This window comes from Coptis chinensis, chromosome 2 (assembly GCF_015680905.1).
Source record: "Coptis chinensis isolate HL-2020 chromosome 2, ASM1568090v1, whole genome shotgun sequence".
Taxonomy (NCBI): Eukaryota; Viridiplantae; Streptophyta; class Magnoliopsida; order Ranunculales; family Ranunculaceae; genus Coptis; species Coptis chinensis.
In genome coordinates, this window is record NC_141457.1 from 3,090,931 (window position 1) to 3,106,901 (window position 15,971).

A 15,971-nucleotide genomic window follows, 5' to 3' on the forward strand; every position below is an offset into this window, starting at 1 on the left:
AGGTAATTAATTGGGGGTATGTTTATTATTCCTTCTTTTTTCTCATACTAGTTTTACTTTTTCCTTCTAAAATTTCACGGAGTATGTAATTTGTCAAATGAGTGCAATCCTATTGATAGGGAGAATATAAGTACTTAGAATATTTCAAAGTATTCATAGCAATGTATGTACACATGTTAATTAAGGTCACGAAATGATGATCCATCTTTCAAAGTTAAGTCTGCTATACATTTTGTTAAGTTATTTGTCATACATATAGTTAATACCTCGGGCAAATGTGACGTTCGTTGGTGAGCCTTCAACTATTTTTAACTATTTTTCGGATGCTGGGATTCAATAACTGAGTAGAGAGGATTGGAGCACCTTCGAAATATTTGGTAACTTATATTGTACTATCACTTACTTATACTATTCTAGATATTTATATTAGTAGTGCATTGTAGTGATTATATTGTAGTGATTATTTTTTTCATTCAAATCCATTGAGATTATTTTCTTTTCGGTGGATCTATAAGCTCAAAATGGGAAGAGCGCTCACTCAATGATAGTGAGAGGTTGATGGTTCAAATCCATCTAGATTCAATTGAATTTCTTTTTAATAGATATTTATAATTTTGAAATCAATTAAAACTGGAATCTGAAAATGTGCATAGATCTCTAAAACGTCATAAAACAAGTATAACATTTTTTAAAAAAAACGCTATTGAAATAGGGATAGCGCTAAAGAAAAACGCTATTGAAATGCATAGCACTTCTATAATAAATGCTATCGGTCTGTAATATCACTAAGGAAAAAATGCTATAAGTAGGATAGCATTTGTCAATAAATGCTATTAATGCAATAATGTTTTTTCAGAAAACGCTATCAATAAAAGCATAGCACCATCATTAATAGCGTTTTGGAAAACGCTATGGACACCAACCATAGCGTTTTTCGCATGCTATCTTAAGACTTTTCTGTAGTAGTGGGAGCAAACATTATCCGGCTGTGCGGGTGGTTGTTCATAGATGAGAGGACAATAGGAGTCGGGATTATCCAAACTCAAACAGAAATTACATGGAATAGAGTTGACGTTCATGACAGGAGTAACAACTTTTGTTGAACAGAAATGACTTCTACCTTTTTTGTGAGAGATTCAATTAGAGTTCAAAGCTCGGGATCAGATTTAACCTCAAACATACTGGCAGCCTTAGCTGTGGAAGAAGAATTAGCGTAGCAGGGGATGTCATTACCCCACCCAGTTATTAATACGCTTAGATTGATCTTCTTAAAACATATAAGCCTCTAGGTTCCTTTACTAAGGAAACTACCACCACTCATTATATCAAGAACCTCTTTATGATGATGTAAAAGCCCTTTGAAAAAGGCACAAACAAGCGTGTCTTTCGCAAGGTTATGTTATGATGTGGACACTCGATGAGAAGATCAGTGAAACGATTCCAGGCCTCTGAAAAGGATTCATCAGGATTCTGGCGGAAGAAATGAATCTTTTAAAGCATTTCATCTGTCATCAGTGGTGGGTAAAACTGTTCCATGAACAATTGAACAAGTTTGGCCCATGAGTCCACAAAATTAGGCGTTTGGGCAGTTAACCAAGATGTCGCCTTATTGGCTAGGGTGAAAGGAAACACCCTTAGTTTAATTTGTTTCGAACTTACGGTAGGATGATGAAATGTTGTAAGAACTTGTTCTATCCTACCCATATGCTGATAAGGCTTCTCGTGGTCTAACCTATGAAAAACCAGTAACAAATTAAATATATTCGGGGGAATTTGAAAATCCCCCACTGGGTCTGCAAGAACGATGCATAACTTAGGGCTATCGTTAAGGGCTTTTTAAAAATCAGAGAGAGGAGTCTCTGTTTCGTCAGCCATTAATGTAGGTGAAATGTGTGGTATTTTAGATAGGCGTGTGCGTTGATGTTTACGATAGCTAACAGAAGATGGTTTACTTTTACCGGACCTTAATCTCATGCAAGGCTAAGGTCAATATGAAACAAACCACTAACAACAGTCAAACAACCCTGATATGCTAGAATGAAAACTCCTCTGACAGAAGAGACGAGGAGTGAAAGAAGGAGTACCTGAATGCCTTCTTGCTTCGCGTATGAATAGCGTCTTGTATACGCAATCTCAGTGTATTTAAGAAGTTGGAAACACTGAATATAAAATAATTTGAACAAAATGAGAGCTTGTGACTAACTAGTGAAAATTGGGCTTCTCTTCAGAGGGGCGCAGGCGCACTCACTTATAGAGTAAACAAGGGCGCGTGCGCGCTCAATGTACTATTTCAAAAAAAAAAATCCAATAACAAGAGGGCGGGCATGCTCAGAATTAGGGTACACAAGGGTGCGAGCGCGCTACGAGTACTATTTGGAAAAAAAATTTTGAAAAAAAAAACAAACACAGTTAGAACCAAACAATCGGGTGTGTGGGTGTAATAGGATATTGGTAGAATTGAAAACACAATGGGAAACTAATCTAACAAAACTAAGATGGCAGCGGCACCATTTGATAATTATAAAAACTGTGTTTTATAACTAAGAATAATGATTTATGCTAGGAATAAGTAAAAGCATGAATTTACTCTAGTTCTTTATCAAAGTTCTACTCTCGTTATCATGCAATATGTGGAGTCAGAATTTGTTCCACTCCTAGTTTCTTAGACGTAATAATTTCTCTAAATTAACAATTCTAACAGCAATGGTTTAATAAAACTAATGTGATGTGAATTAATATTAAGATACTAAATTAAACTATAGCAATTTAATATGAAGATTTTAATGGGAAGAAGGGTTTAGGGGGATTTAATTCTACCTTGATTAAGTCCTCATATGCTAGTATAGATTATTGCAATCCTAACCAATAAAGATTAAGTATTTTGATCCCTATACTACAATAGAAGGGATCTGTTGCAACGCACTCTTTTGCAACGCCTACTTTTCGTTGGTAAAGCATAACATTTGCAACGCCTAATGGCGCTACTCAAACGTTCCTGTCTTATTAGTACCACCTGATTGGGATATAACTGGTGTGATGCTAGCTGGCATTGCAAAAGCATTTGTTTAAATTTTTTGTTTAAGTGAAATTTCATTTTTAATGAAAAAATTGAGCACCAGCTACCGCGTAGTGGCCGCAAAAAAGTATTTTGCCTTTGGCAACGCCCTTGCCGTCTTTAATAAATTTAATATTACAATTTCTTTTTTTCACCGAATTTCTATTTTTCTATGCGATTGTAATTGGCAGCGCCATTGGTGTCACCTAACAGTATTGGGCGGGATGATTTTAGGTGGGAATTGTTTTGGCGGTCACCTTGCGCTAACAATTTGGGAAACCAAATTTCCCAAAAGAAACCCTACCCGAGAAAAGAAACTACTGCTACTCATAAAAAAAAAGATAAAAGCAAGAAAAAAAAACCATTCTTCATCGACTGAGGAGGCCGAGTGTACCACAAAAGTTGTTTCTTTTGCTAAAAGCGATTTCTTTGGTTACTGCGAATGGTACGTCTTTAAATTTAGAAAATATATACTTCAAGTTCTGATTTTTGGTTTTGTATATTTTTGGAATTAAAGTTTGAAGCTTTGGTTATTACTTCAAACTCGAATCTTTGGTAATGTAGTATACTAGAATACACTGCTTCTAAAGAACTAGAAATTCAGAAAATAGATTTTTAGGATGCAGAAATAAGACCAAGGTAACCTACTTCCCATGAGTTGTTTCTCCAGAGAGCATAATAGCATCAACACCTTCTCTCACTGCTATTGCAATGTCAGAAACTTTTGCCCTTGTAGGAGTTGGACAGCTTATCATGCTTTCCAACATGTTTGTTGCCACTATCATTGGTTTCTGCATGCTATGACACCTTCTAATTATTTCCTCCTGTTCGGAAGATAAAATGATGATTAGTGGTGTTGTGACACAGATAATTTCTTGTTTCACCTTAACAGATTCAAATCACAATCAGGTATGACCCACTCTCAATCTTGCAGCCAACCTTAAGGTCCTTTTAGACCCTTTAAGTAAAACTAATAGTAACAAAATTAGGCCACTCGGATAGAGATAACCCAGGAAGCATCCTTTTGTGTTTCAGAACATTGACATATGCTCTAAAACAAGACCAACCAGGAAACCAAACAAGACTTACAGAACAAGATATCAAATTATCGTACTAAGCTACTGAAGTAGTATAATTCATCTTATGGAAATAGATTTGACCAAACAAACTAGAATCGTGGGAATTCCAATTTTCTAAGTCAATTCATCAATTGAATTGGACTATTTGATTGGGAGTTCTTTAACATATACTAGCATACATCCTTCCATGATTAGCAAGATCCTTGACTTTTGGTGTTTGCAAAAATTATGATTTCATTTTTGGGATGATCACCGTAGGAAAAGCTATCTCTGAATGAGGAAGACGTCTTTAGATTAACCAAAAATCAATACTAAATAAGATCATTTTCAAACAATATGCTCCATTCTCTAAGAAAATACTACTAGGTGATGTTGTATTTTCAAACAATATACTTCAAAGAGAAAATATACAGGAATATACTACGAGAATTTCATATATACTCCATTCTCTCTTATCCCCTAGTTGTAATTTATTTACCTTTTTTTAGTGTTTATCTACAGGAATTGAGGTTCTCACCACTGTTTCTATACACAATTCCCGCAGTGTTTCAGGTTATAATAAATTTCTTTGTAATATTTTCGTTAATTTATGAGTATGATTGATTTTTTGTCATTGTTTTGTTGTATGATTATTTCGTTCGTGTTTGGTTTTTCATTATTGAATTCTTTGTTTGATTCTCCTTACTTTATATTCGTTACATTTATTTTACTTCAAGTATGCCAGGTTATTGGTGTAGAAAATTGTTCGTTAGTTTTCACTGTCACATACCATGTAATCGAATCATCTTGCTAGCATTTTTTAGTATTTGTAATTCTGTTATTCTGTATCATATTAACTTGATGATTTTTTTTTTTCTTTTGAGCTGATGGGATCATCAGCTACAAGCATTTGCTGCTTGTAGGATCATCTGTCCTCTCAGTTTTGTTCTTATAAGAACCTAAGGAGTGAAATTTGAACATGACGTCACTAAATCCCCTTTTGCACTTGCACTTGCATCTCCACCATAACAGACTCTTATTAGGCACCTGATTTAGTTATATACAATGAGATTTCCTCTACTGTAGTGTATTTAATTTCACTATTTCTATTTTGATTGAAAAAGTTGTAAATCTAATAAACTGCCATAACTATTGGAAAGAAACTGGTTTCCATAAATTGCCATAGTTATATACAATGAACTTATGGGTGAATTATGTGCTTGTTGGTTTCCGTAACGTGTGTGCATGCTTGCTAAGATGACTTATGTATTAGAACCGAGTTACGATGATGATTGCTGGCCCTTTTTCTCTGATTTTGGTTGCTTTTCAATCTTTCTATCATGTGTATGCATTTTAAGGACAGTAGAAGTCTGGTTGAATGCAATCTTGAATACAAGACCACTTTGTGAAGTTAAATTACACACTGTTTTTGGTAATTGTTCGTATATTCTTATATGCATGCGTAAATTAATTTCTATCAATAGTGGTGTACGAAGTTGGATTGTTAATGGACTGTCCTTGGTTAGTTTAAATGTTTGGGTTTTCTTATTTTGTGATGTACAATTATTATCTCGTAGTAGGGAACACGGAAATGGATAAGAGTTGGATGCAATTGCCAAATAGGTTTTGGCCAGCGTATCAAAAAGGAATTAGGTATTAGATTGAGAAGTAGTCATGAAGAGCTACTATATAAATAAGATATATACATTTCTTACATTTTATGATTAAATTTGGATGCAGCAAGTCAAATATAAGTTATATTGTGGATGCAGCAAGTCAAATTGTCCTTATACAGTAGTTTCAATTATTCATACCAGCATAAGTATGATAATAGATCGAGTGACTGCGATATTTTTTCCTCATTTTAATCTAGTAGTGTTGTTTTGTTCTACCATGTGACGTGTACAAGTTTTTTTTTTCTTTGGTGAGATATGTTTCCTTTGCCATATTTAGTAAAGGTGCAACATACTTGATTCATGTTTTCTTCTTTGATTACTAGAAATGGATAAGAGTTGGATGCAATCGCCGAATAGGTTTAGGCCTGACTATAAAAAAGGAATTATAGATTTTGTTGAGATTGCTCGTGGTCATACCAATAGAACAGGTAGGACTAGATGTCCATGCAAACAATGTAAAAATAGGAATTACAAGCACATCGACAAGGTAAAAGACGAACTAGACCTTTACGGCATGGACAAGAATTACACCCGTTGGGTTTTTCATGGAGAAGACTATGAGGAACAAAGTGACGATGATGTTGGTGAAGGGGTACAGTTTGATGGACTGGATAACATGTTTGAAGATTTGCAAGCTCCAATACACTTTGATAATCTGGTGCCTAATGTGGAACATAGGGAATCAGGAGGTAATATAGATCCATTTGATGAACTTTTGAGTGAAGCACGTCAACCTTTGTATCCAGGCTGTAAATCTTCAAAGTTAGATTGTGTCGTGAAGTTGCTTCATTTGAAGATAATCAATCGTTGGAGTAACAAATCATTCACTATGATTCTCCAGTTGATTAAAGCAATATTGCCTGAAGGTGAGACACTCACAAAGTCCCATTACGAGGCGAAGGCATTAATGCGTAACTTGGGACTTGGTTATATCTCAATCCATGCATGCACGTATGATTGTGTGTTGTTTTGGAAAGAAAATGAAAATCTTCAAAATTGTCCAGAATGTAGTGAGCCGAGGTATCAAGTCTTCGAAGGCAAGACTAAAAAAATACCACAGAAGGTGTTGCGTTACTTTCCACTTAAACCAAGGCTCAAGAGGTTATTCATGTCGAGGGTTAATGCTGCAGATATGAGATGGCATAAAGAAAAACTTGAGCATGAGGAGAACGTACTTAGACACCCAGCAGATTCTAAAGCTTGGGGTGATTTTGACAAGGAACATGAGTGGTTTGGCAATGATCCTCGCAATGTTCGCCTTGGTCTCGCAAGCGATGGATTTAACCCGTTTGGTAATATGAGCAGCCAATATAGCATGTGGCCGGTACTGGTTATGCCGTATAATTTACCACTGTGGAAGTGTATGAAAGAACCATTCACCTTCATGTGCCCTATCGATCCTGGGCCTACATCGCTGGGAATGATATCGATGTCTATTTATGACCTTTGATTGATGAACTAAAAGAGTTATGGAATGATGGGGTGGAGACGTATGATGCAGTAGCAAAGGAAACATTTCGGTTGCATGCTGCAGTGTTATGGACTATAAATGATTTTCCAGCACTAGGTAATTTATATGGGTGGAGCACGAAGGGGAAACTGGCTTGCCCTAATTGTAACAAGGATACAATTTCCATGTATTTAAAGAATGGCCGAAAGTTGTGTTATATGGCCAATCATCGTTTTCTGCAGCCAAGGCATCCTTGGAGAACTCGTGGCAAACACTTATTTGATGGAAATAGGGAGAGCAGGTTGCCACCTACAGAGTTGTCTAGGGATGAATTGTTATCACAGGTGAACTATGTAGAACCTCTTCAGAAATTCGGAAAGCCGCCGCCTAACAAGAAGATTAAGCGTACTGAGAAGGAGTTGAATTGGACAAAGAAAAGCATATTTTTTGAGTTACCGTATTGGGACACTCTTAAGCTACGACACAACTTGGATGTTATGCATGTTAAAAAGAACATCTGTGACAATGTAGTGGGGACATTGTTAGATATAGATAGCAAAACAAAAGATTTAGTAAAAGCTCGATTAGATTTGGCCACATTGGGTATAAGAAAAGAGTTTCATCTAATCCCAAGAGGTGATAAGTTTGTAATGCCGCCAGCATGCTACACATTGTCATCTTCAGAGAAAAAATCATTTTGCGAGTGGTTGAAGTTGGTGAAGTTTCCCGATGGCTATGCATCTAACATTTCTAGATGTGCAAATGCTAAAGATGGTATGATAACAGGAATGAAAAGTCATGACTGTCATGTGCTCTTGCAACAACTTCTCCCAATTGCAATACGTGGTTTTGTGCCCAATGATGTAGCCATTGCATTGGTTGAGTTGGGAATGTTCTTTAAAGAGTTATGTTGCAAGACTTTAAAATTGGAAGTATTAGAGAAAATGGAAAAGGACATTGCGGTGATACTTTGTAAGCTCGAACAAATATTTCCTCCTGCATTCTTTGATGTAATGGTCCATTTGGCTATCCACTTGCCACGTGAGGCGATACTTGGAGGACCAGTGCAGTATAGGTGGATGTATCCTATTGAAAGGTGAGGTTTACGGTCTGTAATTTATTTAATTTGAAATTAGCATGTTCAAGTTTTTATTTACTATATATATATTACATGTGTGTGTTATATGTAAACATGTATCTACACACGCTAAAACAATATGTTTGAAATAAAGCTCGCCCCGAAGGTTCAATTGCTGAAGCGTATGTAAACACCGAATATCTCACGTTTTGCTCCATGTATCTTCAAGGAGTTGAAACTCGGTTCAATCGTGAAGAACGAAACTATGATGGTGGTAATGAGAATCAATAAGTTGGATTTCGTGTTTTCACACAGAATGTTCGGCCTTTGGGAGCCTATACAAGTTCCATTCTTGATCCAAAAGACTATGCCAAGGCTCATTACTATGTGTTGAATAATTCTGAAGAAATTTCAACATATTTAGAGTAAGTTTTATTGCATTTAGCTTACCGAGTCTTTTTTTACCATCATCAACTACTCTGAGTTATTAAGTTTATATATATTTGATATGCATGCAGTCAACACATGACAGAGCTTGAAATGCAAAGCTCACACAACTTACATGAAAGACAAGAAATGTTATTTCCTAGTTGGTTTCAAAAACGTGTAAGAGCTCGTATCGCTACTTTTTTATACAATGGGTATGAACTTGGATAATATGCTAATTATGTTTTCCTAATTTTGTATACTAATTTTACGAATAGATGCAAGTATTGCGCAGTGAAAACTCCTCTGAAGCGACAAATGAATTATATTCATTGGCATGTGGGCCTGATAAACGTGTGAAACGGTATAGCGGATGCATTGTTAATGGGATTAGGTTTCACACCAAGGATCGAGAAAAAAATCTCCGAACCCAAAATAGTGGTGTTGAAGTAAAAGGGGAACACCAAGGAGAAGAGATTGACTTTTATGGTGTGTTAACTGATGTTTTTGAGGTTAGTTACCTATTTGGGAATCGAGTTTATCTTTTTAAATGTGATTGGTATGATGTTCGTAATAGAAGGACGGGGATTCAAATGGATGGTCACTTTACTAGTATTAATGGCTCCAAGACGTGGTATAAAGATGACCAGTTTGTCTTAGCCACGTAAGCATGTCAAGTCTTTTATGCCGATGATACCAAATTAGGTGTTGGTTGGAAAGTTGTGCAGAAGGCAAAGCCTCGAAATGTGTTTGATGTTCTAGAGAAAGAAGAAGCGGGTAGTGATGTAGCATATCAACAGGAGGAGCAGGTTGGGGTGAATATCGACAATGTCCAACTTGATCAAACTCATGAAGCAAGCAGTAGGGGGTTCAAAATGCACCATTCACACCCATACGTCTAGATAGGGAGGATTTGGACCCAAACGAAGTTGATGCTAATGTGGTCGTGGCCGCTATGGAAAGTCATCAAACCGATGACAATTTCATTATTGATGGGGAAGATGATGAAATAGATGACACATTAATGGAGTATTGTTCTGAAGAGGAGCATGTTGTATCCAGTGATGATGATACAGACATTGACTGAATGTTAATGAAAAACTTCATTATCCATTTTGTATGTGGGTAATCTATATCTATATATATATGCCATGCATTCACATTAAGCGTTAAAGCATATTCTAGCTAGGACAGGTTGTTTGGATTGCATTACATTAAGTGATAGTTTTGTTGTTGGATCTATTTCGTGCGCTAAGTCAGGTACATGCTTATATATTAAGAATTGAAACTCTCCATTTTAATGCTATATTAATCTTTTTATATATGACTTTTAATGTGCTTTATTATTGTATTTAGATTATGTGCCATTTGATATCAATTGTTTTTTATCAAATTTAAGTTTTGCGTGTATAGTTATGACGCCAAGTTTAACTCGACAAGTGAGGGCACAACCAATTTCAGCGGTTAGCGAAGTGAACACATCAAGTATTGGTAATAAGATTATATTTTGATTTGTTTAATGCATTGGATAGTTCAATAATAAAAGACTAGGCATCTTTTTTTCTTTTTTTTTTTCTTCTTTTTATGAATGTTTTTGTTAATAGCTCCAACTAAGAATAAAATAGGCATGGCTATGAATAAGAAACTCATTGATTACAAAGCTGCTACTGGTCAAAAACCTAGGATAGAGATCCACAAAGATCATGCAAGACCTGTGGGAAGGTGGAGTACTCAATTCGTGAGGGAGATTGGAGTAGTAGCGCAACAACATGGACCTCTTACAGGCAGTGATTGGGATAAAGTGAAAGAGGACGTGAGAGGACCATTACGTGATCACATTAAGGTAATAATGTTTTTATTCTAGTTGCATGGCATATCAGAATGATTCCTTGTAACTTTTTAATGCATTTCTTGTAGGACAAATTTGATGTGGATATGCAACTTCCACATGTGAAGTACGTCGTGGACAAGATATTAGGGAAGCGTTTAAGAGGATATAGGTGTCTTCTTCACTTGCACTATAAACGTTTTGGAAATGATGCAGTGGCACAAAGAAATCCTTATAGTGGCGTGGTGCAAGATAAATGGGATGCTTGCTGTGATTGGTTTCGAAGGGAAAATTTCAAGGTATGATAGTTTACTTATTGGTCTCCTTTAAATGGTTATTGTTGGCTAGTTATTGTTGTTGTGATTGGTTTCATGTGTTTTAAGGAAATTAAGGAAATCTAGAAGAGGATATAATTATATTTTTGAGGTTGAAGTGGTAGTCTAGCTATGTTCTAAGGGAAGGATTGTTCTAATTTTTTTTTTTATTAAGGCTGAGACCTTTTGTTTTCCTCCTGACTTGAGATTAGGCAATAATGCAGTTTTTTGCATCTATCCCATCTTAGTTTAAAGTTAAGTCCAATGAGCCACTGATTATATGATTATATGATTCAAATACAACCTATAATACAATATTCATTTTACTTCAGAAAATTAGCGAGCAGAATTCAAGTAATCGGCAAAAGCTCTCAACAAACCATTGTGCTGGTTCAAAGTCATTTCTACATTTCTTTGAGGAATTGGTACTATTTTTTATTTACATAATTTATGTTGCTTTGGAGTTGTGTACTATTATTTAAAATAAATTATGCGTTTTCAAATATTTTTCAGCGCGACTCTGAAACCCAACAAACTGTGGGAAATATTGAATTCTACCGTCGAACCCACTTTAGTAGTAAGGGATGGACTAGTCCTGTAGCTCAAGAAAATTATGTAAGTTAAATGACTCTTACTTGCTTTTACCATTACACTTTAATTTCATATATTTATCCCTAGTTTCAACTTACAGAACCGGATGCGACAACTTAAAGTTGAGTCTGAAGCAGAAGGTGGTGAGCCAAAGACTGAGGATGAAATTTTTAGTACAGTATTGGGTGTAAGATCTGGATATTATAAAGGCCTTGGGCATGGTGTCATGCCACCATCAGCTAGAAGGTTGAGATCCATTCACTTAGAGGAGGAAGTGCAAAGGAGCAGTGTTGAAGAGGAAGTACAAAGGACGAGGGCTGAGGAAGCTGAAAAACGTAATGACGAGCTCACTGCTGAAATGGTATCCCAAAGAACTAAATTGGAAGAGGTTTTGGTCGTTCAAGCTAGGATGGAGGCTTGGATGCTACAGTTCAGTGGAGGTTCTCAATGGTACGCAGTTTGAGAACTTTAAGCAAGTAAGAAATATTGGTATCTTATCTTCTATTAATGATGTATTGGGTTTTTTTTTTTTCTTTTTTCACACAATTAGGAATATATGATTGACAATTAGGTGTACACATCGAGGCATTGATAATTCCTTGAAAGCTTGGTGTGTCTAAACTTTTAAGACGTCAGATAACCAGCACTAATTCCTACACTTGATCGGTCTCATATGTTACCTTAAAAGAGCTGGTTCAACATGCACGGCTTAAACGCTATTCTAGAGCCCAGCCCTTCCCTCGAGCATTTTTGTTGATGGTTGAGCTTCCAACCTTCCCCGATCCTAGCCTATCCATCTCGCCCTTGTTCCTTTCACGGTAGTACTTGTTTTTTGAGCTTAGGTTCTTTCCCCGAGCCCCCCTATTAAACAGTAGCAAAGGATAGAAGGAATAGCCGAAGGATAAAGGTTAGGACAAAGGATAAATGTCGATCATTTTGTCTCCCTGCACTAGTTGCCTTCACAAGTCCTATATTTACAGGTTCTGCTGCCTCTGCTTCCTTTGCAGCCTCTTCAGCTTCAGCCATAGCAGTTTCTGCACCTTAAATTGCACGAGCAATAGCAGCAGTAGCCTCCTGTGCGGTCATGTTTCTCAAATTTGCAATCTCTGCATTAACTTGGGATTCTGTAAGAATCCTCATCTTGTCTTTTTCAATGCCAACATAATCCCTCTGTCTTCCCTCCAGGAGTAGCATCTCAGAATTTCTTCTTACTTCTGAGAAAGCTGAATTTGGAGCAATCCTATATTTGCAACTTACCTTGATCAATTTTCCACTTGCTGTCAAATCCTTTAACTTTGCCGACAAGATCCTTTGGAAATGTGGAGGTGCATAGTATTGATCCTCAATGTACATGGCAATAGTATAAGACCGCTAGAAAGAGAGACTAAGCTATAAGAAGACTGCTAGAAATAGTGCCAGCTCATTAGATTCTGTAGGACCAACTTCTTCTCTAACAATCTAGCTGAAATATTTGCTTCAGTGACTCTAGAAAGACAACAATCTGTTCCCTCTCTATCCATTTCACTAACAACTTGTGGTGCTTCTGTCACACTAGGATCATTATGGTGCAAAGCCACTGAACTGAGATCTTCAACCACAGAACTAGGTGCATCGACCACAAGTCTAGGTGCATCAACAACCCCAAGGTGAACCATCAGAGCAAGTTCCCTAGCATTACCGCATTTCAAGAACTTGTGAGCTCCTTTGATTTTCTGTTTGTCCTTCAAGAGTGTTAGCATTATCATGTTCCACTTCTACTGCTAGAGCTTGAAATCTATTCACTGCTGTGATGTTTTCAGACACTATCACAGTAGGCTTAGGAATCCAAGAGACCTTTGGATCAACATGAGGCACTTTCTTCTTGTGTCTTCTCTTCCCTTTCTTCTCTTCTACAACCTTCAGCCCATTCGGTCCCCTTACCTAAGCTCACTTCTTCAACTACACACATTAGAAAACTCAATAACTGTTTTCTTTAGACAAGAACACATTTTTTACCTGAAATGACCAATCGAGGCCCCATCTATCATTAGAGTCATCAAACGTAAAATTTATAGTTGGATAAATGTTATTTCTATAGATCTCAATAATTCCTTGCATTTTCTCTTGGCACCCCGTCAAAAAAGTATTCCAATGTGCTTTACCAAAAGCTGAAATAGCATTTCTAGACTCAAGTGGGAAAATAGTAGGAAGACAAGATCGCAAGGGAATCACTAGTTCCATGCCTTCTACTTAGGCAATCTGAATCCGCGTATACCTACTCTAGTAAGAGAGCAAACTACCAACGGATCCTTCCACTTCTGCAATAGAGGCAAAAAGGTGCGAACAAAGAAAGCTTGTTTGGGCTATTTAAAGGCATCCCACCTACTTGTTGTGTCTCCCGTCCTAAGACAGCTGGCAGATACGAGGGATTGACTTAGGCACAATAGCCTATTTGAATAGAATCGTAAACTAAACCCGCTCTATCACTACACCCGTGTTAGCCCGCTACACCTGATCTGTTTACTTACTTACTCTAACGCCACTAATGCGCCCCTTTGTCAAACAGGAAACTTCTGATCTACTTCTGCCGGGTTGGTAGTTATACGCGGGCAAGTAGTCTTAGCCAAAGAAGGGATAAGAGCTTACTTCTTTCTTGCCTTTGAAAAGTGAGGTCAGGAGTAGAAGTGTCAGACTTCGAATAGAAGGTAATAGAGTGAAGGACAACTGAAGCCCTAAACAAGCTAGAAGCCCATTTCTACAACGAGAAATATCTCGTTTTCAGACTCTAATGATAAATGGGACCGATAAGGTCAAAAACGTGTTCTAACGATAAGAAAGCAGTTATTGAGTCAAACCAATGCATGTAGCAACGTGTTGACAAATATACCACACCTCCCTCTTATGTTGTGCCTGGAGTTGGGAATGAGCTGCTATGCCCACAGCTCTTATTTGAGTCCTTTTATTTTGAGTATACAGGAAGCATCCCACACCCGATACCTTTACATCTGACTCTGTCATCTGTTGGAACTGCTTTTTGTAGTTGAGCTTGTTTGCTTGATTTACTTGATGTTTAGCCTTGATTATTTTATTGTTTCATTGGTGATAACTTTATGACACGAGGTTTTTTAATGGTTTGGCATTTACATATACAATTTAGTTCAAAATCTATTAGTTTTTGGCTATTTTTGTCTTCTTATTTGATCTGTACCTTCATGAATGTGATCGAGTTATAACTTTGATAAGTTCTTTATAAGCTTTTGGCCATGGGCACCAATTTACGCATATAGGAGGTGCATAGTTCCACATGCATTGCCAACTTGTGTATATTAGGTTTATTAATGTTTCTAATAAATTTACTAAAGTGATTTATTTTTTTAATTTGTTGTGCCAGATTGGTCGATTGGTCGCCAGAAGTAGTAGAATCAAGAAGAAGCTCCGAGTGGATACTGCTCAAATTAGCATGCTATAGACATTATTTGTGGAATTTTAGTTTTGAATAATTCGTCTAAATTTAGTTGAATGTTGTTAAGATTATGTGAGACGATGTTTTTTCACAAAAAATAGTTATGTGAATTCTTTAAGATCTTTTGTATTGAATGATTTAGTAATGAAATTCATTTTGTTATGATTTGTGGTGAATTGTTATAGGGTTATTGTGTTCTATAAAAATTGTTTTGGGCAGGATTATGTAAATGAAAATGTACAAGTATATGTATGAATTGCACCATTTGTAATGCTAAATGCGTCCCAAATAAAGTGTGTTTTTCTGGAATTTATATTATTCGCAACAATTTTGGTGTAGCTAAAAGATTTGATTCTACCGTAACGTAGACACCTTTTGCCACACTTGGTGTGTCGCTAAATTTATGGACGTCTGTTGTTGCCAAAATGTCTGACTAAAAATTCAAACTTTTCCAAGAACGGAAATAGTGTAGCAAAAGGTTGCCTTTTGCGACGCCTAGTTGTGCAACTAAAGGTATCACTTTTGCAACACCATCCTAGTTGTTACAAGCTCTCTTTTGCGACGCCAAGCACTGCAAATAGTTTGAAATAAATTTTCAATTAAGTTTCAATTAGTGAATTAGCAGTGCCCATAGGCGTCGCAACAAACTAGGAACATTTGCCACGCCACTTTTGGCGTTGCATTTGAGTATTTGAGACGCACTTTTTAGCCACGCCTTTGCAACGCCATCTGGTGCGTTGCGACAGATCTTTTGCCACGTTCAAAGGCACCTTTAGTGATGGGGGTATGGCGCTCCTAAAAACATGTTATATTGTAGAACTATTCATGGCATCTCTAACCAACTAATAATTAGCATGAGAGGAAGTTTAACCCATTCTCATGGTGAATAAACTAACCTTTAGATTGAAACTCTTTAATAAGCAATAAATCTTACTAACACATCAAGTCTTCATCAAACCCCTCTAATGGAGGTTTAGCTAAGATTCATTATACTATCATTAATAGACGAGTAAGAACAAGAAAATATAATTGAAACAATATAAATAAAATTGG

At 36.6% G+C, this 15,971-nt stretch overlaps 2 protein-coding genes and 1 non-coding gene across 3 annotated transcripts; all 3 read left to right on the forward strand.

Annotated features, from left to right (window-relative positions):
- Positions 1-1,396: 1,396 nt before the first annotated feature.
- LOC147514382 (small nucleolar RNA R71) lies at positions 1,397-1,500 on the forward strand. The gene has a single exon (XR_015214589.1). It is a non-coding gene; the product is annotated as a small nucleolar RNA R71 (small nucleolar RNA).
- A 4,614-nt stretch (positions 1,501-6,114) lies between these two features.
- On the forward strand, positions 6,115-8,339 carry LOC147514383 (uncharacterized). The gene is given in 2 exon segments (XM_086592572.1): positions 6,115-7,201; positions 7,204-8,339. Coding segments are annotated over 2 exon segments (2,223 nt in total).
- A 1,819-nt stretch (positions 8,340-10,158) lies between these two features.
- On the forward strand, positions 10,159-15,080 carry LOC147514384 (uncharacterized). Its single transcript, XM_086592573.1, has 7 exons — positions 10,159-10,234; positions 10,348-10,586; positions 10,661-10,870; positions 11,218-11,310; positions 11,399-11,500; positions 11,577-11,926; positions 14,847-15,080. Coding segments are annotated over exons 1-7 (1,071 nt in total). The 3' UTR covers positions 14,848-15,080.
- Positions 15,081-15,971: the final 891 nt, after the last annotated feature.